The sequence below is a fragment of the Hakea prostrata genome, unplaced genomic scaffold (genome assembly GCF_041222555.1).
Source record: "Hakea prostrata isolate BN-2017 unplaced genomic scaffold, UWA_Hpros_2 contig_161, whole genome shotgun sequence".
Taxonomy (NCBI): Eukaryota; Viridiplantae; Streptophyta; class Magnoliopsida; order Proteales; family Proteaceae; genus Hakea; species Hakea prostrata.
This window is the reverse complement of record NW_028291280.1, coordinates 112,359-118,776: the sequence shown is the minus strand read 5'-3', so window position 1 is coordinate 118,776 and position 6,418 is coordinate 112,359. Positions and strand designations below refer to the sequence as shown.

The 6,418-nt window shown below is 38.4% G+C and overlaps 1 protein-coding gene across 1 annotated transcript; it reads left to right on the top strand.

Annotated features, from left to right (window-relative positions):
• The first annotated feature begins 1,006 nt into the window (after positions 1-1,006).
• LOC148998747 (glutamate receptor 2.8-like) lies at positions 1,007-5,604 on the top strand. The gene is given in 6 exon segments (XM_089141751.1): positions 1,007-1,109; positions 2,737-3,797; positions 3,799-4,047; positions 4,140-4,452; positions 4,536-4,945; positions 5,031-5,604. Coding segments are annotated over 6 exon segments (2,691 nt in total). The 3' UTR covers positions 5,586-5,604.
• Positions 5,605-6,418: the final 814 nt, after the last annotated feature.

The window sequence follows — 6,418 nt, the reverse complement described above, 5'->3', positions numbered from 1 at the left end:
CATTGTTTAGAGCCAAGCGAAAATCGAGACCACTGGCCAAATCCTGATATTCTAAGTCTTTATTAATTTTCCTGTGAAGTTGCTGCATCTTTTTCTTGAGTGTATTTTTTTTTTTGGTTTGCCAACCCTAGTTTTCAAGGCTCTTTGTTTTGATTAATTCGATGTTCGATTTGGTGCTTACCCTAGCTGTGGTGGTGAGTCTTCCAGTGAGATTTTTGCATCCACAAAGTTTTGATATCGAAACCTTGCTTAAGAGGACCAAGCTGCTTACCACTTGGACAATTTCATTGATTTTTCTTTTATTGTATTAAATTACCTAAAATCAGTAGTCTAAGATTCCCGAACCCGACAGGCAAATCAACATCTCCTATGCTTGAACAAATCAGATGACCCGGTGTTTTTTTTAAAAGGATTTCACTCTTCTGGTAATTACACATAAACTTTTGTCATCTTATTATTATTTGTACCACGCGGTTTGGTTTGACGCGTATAACACCTTGAAAATTGAACAATTAAGACTTTTCCTCCTTAATCAGCATTCAAGATATTTGTTTCCAGGAAAAAAAAAATCAGGATTTTTCTTCCTCAAACAAGAAATGAAACCTTAATTTAGGTGATAGATTTAATTTCCTGACCGTTGGTGAAGGTTCTATGCATTAAATGTGCATAACTGTCAAGTCAATCATTTTGGTTCGTAGAAGAATATTGATCTCGACTGAAATCTCAGTTATCGGAAATGCGTATAGCTGAAGCAATTTTGATATAAAAAAAGCATGGAATTAGTGATTTCAAATCAAAACACAAAGCTCTCTAGTTATAGTACTACTCTTTAATGGTGAAATTAAAGTTTCTTCTTTCCTTCCTCTTCTTAATCTTTTATTCCTGCTTCTTCAGGAAAAACGTCATTGCGCAAAATGGAAGTGTGAATTCAACAGCGTTATTTCATGTTGGAGTTGTTCTTGACTTATCATCCAACATCGGGAAAATTGCAGAGAGCAGCATCTATATGGCTGTATCTGATTTTTATGACATCAATGCAAATTATACAACAAGACTTATGCTTCACACCATGGATTCCAAAAATGAAGTTGTAGCTGCAACATCCTCAGGTACTTCACTTACCCAATTTATTACCAGCTGGGTTTTCTCAGTTTCTCTCCATTGGTTCTTTGCTTAACTTGTGTGAAACTTGGTTTCTTTCTCTTATGACTATGTACTCAGAAAATAATAATATCTATGAGGTGGCAGTCTTATTGTCCCAGACTAGCTTCCAGTGCTTCTTCTATGCAGCTGCACAGTCTGAACCTTAGTTTTACTCCTTGTCTTTGAATACATGATATTCAAAGTTTTCATTTTTTTCCAATGATGAGAGAAAGTATACGTTTTCTCTGATTCAGTAGTAAAAGTAGGACCTCAGGAAGATACTAAAATAATGGTAAACTGGGGATTTTCTAACATATAAATCCTAGATTAATACATAACCATCTGAAAGAAGACAAGAACTATGCCTTCACAGAGAAAGAAATTTCAAGAAACCTTTTCCTAGTTTAGAGTTGGAGGGTGCATCCCGTTTGGGGGATTAAAAAGTTTTATGGGAACTTCTATTTGAGAGACGAATATATAATTTTTGTTAATCAAGGGAGAGAGAGACTAATACAATAAGACAAGTTAAAGCCCTACTTTAAGAAAAAGAAAAACTTCAAAAAATTAATTCAGATCCTTTCCACCTAGGCAGGCCATTCTCCCATCTTCCCATCCTCACAGTTGGACGTCTAACACAAGCCTACTCGTGTACTATGGGTAGGCTTGGTGTGAGGGTGGGGTGAGGATGGGATGATGGGGGACAGCCTGCCTAGGTGGAGAGGATTTGGACTCCCAAACAATTAGGGTAGTTTAAGCTTCAAAACAGGTCTATCTTAGTGAAGTCAAAACTTTTAGTCTACATAGAACAACTCCACACAAACATTTATAATTTTTTCTATCAAGCACACGCAATTTGTTGCAATATGGAAGTTGTATGAATACTTATTGCCTACTTACCCCCCCCCTTTGTTGCATTATTTTATAAATAAAAATAAAGGGTCATTCTGATAAGTGCACAAAACATACCATTATTTTCGGGGGGTTTTTTCTCGTCGGTCCGTTACTTACATGGCTTGCCTTTGCTTTGATTGCACGCTTATTTTTGAAGTTAGTGGTTTTGGAGTTGATGTCCAAGCTCTCCAACTCACGCATGCGCACAAGCAATGCGGCATTGTTCTCTAGGCTGTTTAAGCGCACGCGCTTCACACTTCACCAAGCGAGATTAGATTTGAACGTGGACACACACTGCTTCAAGCGGGAGATTAGATTTGAACGTGGACACTAGTATCCCTATAGAGGGGTGCACCTATAAGAACAGAGTCATGACATATTCAATACGGGTACCTCAATGCCTATAAATACCCTTTAGCTTTACAACAGTGAGAGACAAAAAAAAAATCCAAAATTTTTTATGTTCTCACATTTTATTAGTGCTTTGCGAAATTGGGGGAAAACAACATCGAGTTGGGCTTCTTTGTATCTAGGGAGACTGTTTGCCAGTACCCTATAGCAGCTTCTGTGGGTGCGAATTATGTCTTAAGGATAACGACTACAGCAGCACACCTAGAAGTTCCAGCTTTCTAACTGTGTTATCTCTCTTGCTCTTGATACTTCATTCGTTTACAATTCACTAACTAATTTTTATAACTACAGCTTTATACTTGATGAAAGACGTAGCAGTACAAGCAATCATAGGGCCACAACAATCAACTCAAGCTTCATTTGTAATTGATCTTGGAGAAAAAGCTCAAGTGCCAGTCGTGTCTTTCTCAGCAACAAATCCTTCTCTTTCACCCCTTAAGAGTCCTTATTTTATAAGGACAGCTATTAATGAATCAACTCAAGTTAAAGCCATTGCTAGCATTATCCAAACCTTTGAATGGAAGGAAGTGGTTCTGATATTTGAAGATACCGATTATGGAAATGGGGCTATACCCTATTTCATTGATGCCTTCCAAGAGATTGACGTACATGTGCCATATAGGAGTATCATTCCTCTTGATGCGACTAATGAACAAATATTAGAAGAGCTCAATACGTTGAAAACCATGCAAACTAGGGTTTTCATTGTCCACATGTCTTCTTCTGTTGGATCTCAGCTTTTCATTAATGCGGACGATGCAGGAATGATGAGCCAAGGTTATGCTTGGATTGTGACTGATGGGTTATCAAGTTTAATGTCTCACATGGATTCCAAGGCTATTGATTCAATGGAAGGTGTATTGGGTGTAAGACCATATGTTCCAAAGTCGAAGGAGCTTGAAGAATTCAAAGTCAGATGGAAAAGAAAGTTGTACTCATCAAGCAAGTCATATAGAGAAATATCCGAGCCAGGTCTCTATGGTTCATGGGCATATGATACAGTTTGGGCACTAGCTATGGCAGTAGAGAGACTTGGAACATTGGATCCTCAGTTCCTGAGTGTGAACAACACCGACAATTTAACTGATATTTCAAGTCTTGGATACTCTCCAATAGGCCCAAGACTTCTCCAGAATATCTTGAGCACTAGTTTTAAAGGCCTGAGCGGTGATTTCCGTTTGGTTAATGGAGAGTTGGAATCTTCTACCTTCGAAATCTTCAACATGATTAGTGAAATAGAGAGAGTTATTGGGTACTGGAACCCTACAGGTGGCATTTCAAGGCAGTTAAACAACACAAATAGGCCAACAAATTCGTCTTTTATGAGCAATCTCAAAGCTATTATTTGGCCAGGGGGAATCAACAACGCCGCCAAAGGGTTGGGATATATCTACAAATGATAATAAGAGCTTGAAAATTTTGGTGCCAAATAAGAGTGGCTTCAAACAATTTGTGAGCATTGATAGTAACACAAATAATGCCACAGGGTTTAGTGTAGAAGTGTTTCGTAACATAACAAGTAGGCTACCCTTTGGTCTCTCCTATGACTTTAAAAGTTTCCCTGGAGACTATGATGGTCTTATTTGTGAAGTTAACTCTAAGGTGAGTAAGAGATATTAATCTGATTTTCTATTATCTTCCTCTGTGAATACTAATTAATTGATGTATTTTCGTTAATGATGAAAACAAAACAGCACTACGATGCAGCAGTAGGGGATATATCGATTTTGGCAAATCGAGCTCGTGATGCAGACTTCACCATGCCTTACACAGACTCTGGGGTGGTAATGGTGGTGCCAGTGAAAGATAATTTGGTGAAAGAGTTCTGGATGTTTGTGAAGCCTTTAAGCCTGGGTCTTTGGCTGGTAACAATTGCAGGTTTCATCTACATAGGGCTTGTGGTGTGGATTCTTGAACATCCTTCAAATACTGAGCTTGGGATCACACGTGGCGAACGACTTCTAGCAAGCCTCTGGTACTCGTTCTTAACGCTCGTTTTTTCCCAGAGTAAGTTTATACACCCACTACCTTTCCCCTATTTTCTCATTTATTTGCAGCAACAAAGCATGAAGTTTCTTCAATGGTTGCAGGAGAGAGGATTCAGAACAACTTAACAAAAGTTGTATTGGGCAAATGGATTTTCTTTATTCTGATATTAACACAAAGTTACACAGCTAGTCTGTCCTCCACCTTAACAACCCGGCAGTTGCGGCCAACAATCACAGGCATTGATGACATAATTAAATATGGATATTCTGTGGGATACCAAAATGGTTCCTTTGTGAAAGGATTCCTGAAAAGGCACTTCGAGTTGGATGATTCCAAGCTCAGGAGTTATTCCAGTCCAGAAGCATATCATGATGCTTTGTCCAATGGAACAGACAAGGGAGGAGTTGCAGCCATTTTTGATGAACTCCCTTATATCCAAGTCTTTCTCAATATGTATCCTAATAAATACATCGTGGTTGGTCGCACCTACTCGTCTGAAGGATTTGGCTTTGTAAGTCCCTCTCGTTCATCTCAAATTTTTATTTTTTTGCATCAAAACTGTAAGTTGTGATATATTTCTTATGGATTTCTTCCAGGTCTTCCCTAAAGGCTCTCCTTTAGTCCCTTACTTGTCATTGGCAATCTTAAATATTACTGACGATGGGACTTTGGACGAAATAAAGAAAGGGTGGTTAGAAGACCGTACAAATTGCAGCAGTGAAAATTCTTCTTCGGTATCAACCCACCAGCTTACCTTGAGAAGCTTCGGAGGTCTCTTCCTCATCATAGGAGTCGTTTCAGGCCTTTCTCTGTTACTACACTTATTACTGTTCGTGTATGGTAGAAATACCAGCATATCTCTCCAATCATCTTGGCAACGCACTAAACATGGGATCAGTTATATAACAAATGCTCTCGGGGGGAGGTACCATGTAAGCAAATTTGTATCCACAGAAAACCCACCTAGGGATGATGCTGACACAGAAGGCATTGTTGAAGTGGAACTCTTGGAACTTCAGCACAGGGGTAGGACTAGGGAAGAAGACAATATTGAACCTCAAGGCATAGTTGGAAGACTCTCAAATCAGCATACAAGGAGGTTCATGCAATCCTCTAGACCGTTACGAAGGGCAATGTCTTACAATTGCTAACATTAATTCTGTCCACCATTTATTGACCGAATGTGTATCTGGTTCCCTCTTTGTAGGATCATATCCGATGTAGCTTCCTAGTTGTTCACAATCAGATCTTTCCTTGTACACTTCAGTCCAGGGTTCATCAGTCTTGTATTTCTTTTTTCCACTAGAAATAAAAAAATTTCATAGACACCCCTAGGGGTGTCAACGGTGCGGTTTCAAGCCAGTTTCGGTTTGGTGCGGTTTGGGTTCGGGCTAACTATCAGTTTGAGCTAACTATTTAGATTCGTGTTGACTAACGGTTTATAGTGTGTAAGAAAATAAACAGAATAAACAATTGAGCATCCTACAACAAAAGCGAAAATTATATAGAAAGCAAAGTTGCTATTCGTCAATTTCCATTAAAAAAAAAAAAACCCACCCATTCTATGGAAATCAAGAACATAGATATTAAGTAGTAAAATGACTATTTTGGTTAACCTTTGCAATTGCAATAAACCCTACTTAATGAAGTTTTTTCTCTTATCAAAAAAAAAAAAAATTTGGCTATTTGATCTTTGAATTCATGCTTAATTTTTTTAATTGTCTATATCAACTGCATAATGGTAATATAATTATTCAAATATTATTTAATATAAAATTACAAAACAGGTTGTAAATGAGTTATAACGGGTTGCGATTCGGTTTCGGGCTAGTGCGGGCTCCACAACCCTCAGCCTAATTACGGACCATTAAGGTTCGGTTTGGGCTGGTTCGGGCTATAACGGGCCGGTTCAGTTCGATTTGACGGTTCGGACTATAAATTGACACCCCTAGACACCCCCAAAAAGTTTATCTTAATGCCCACA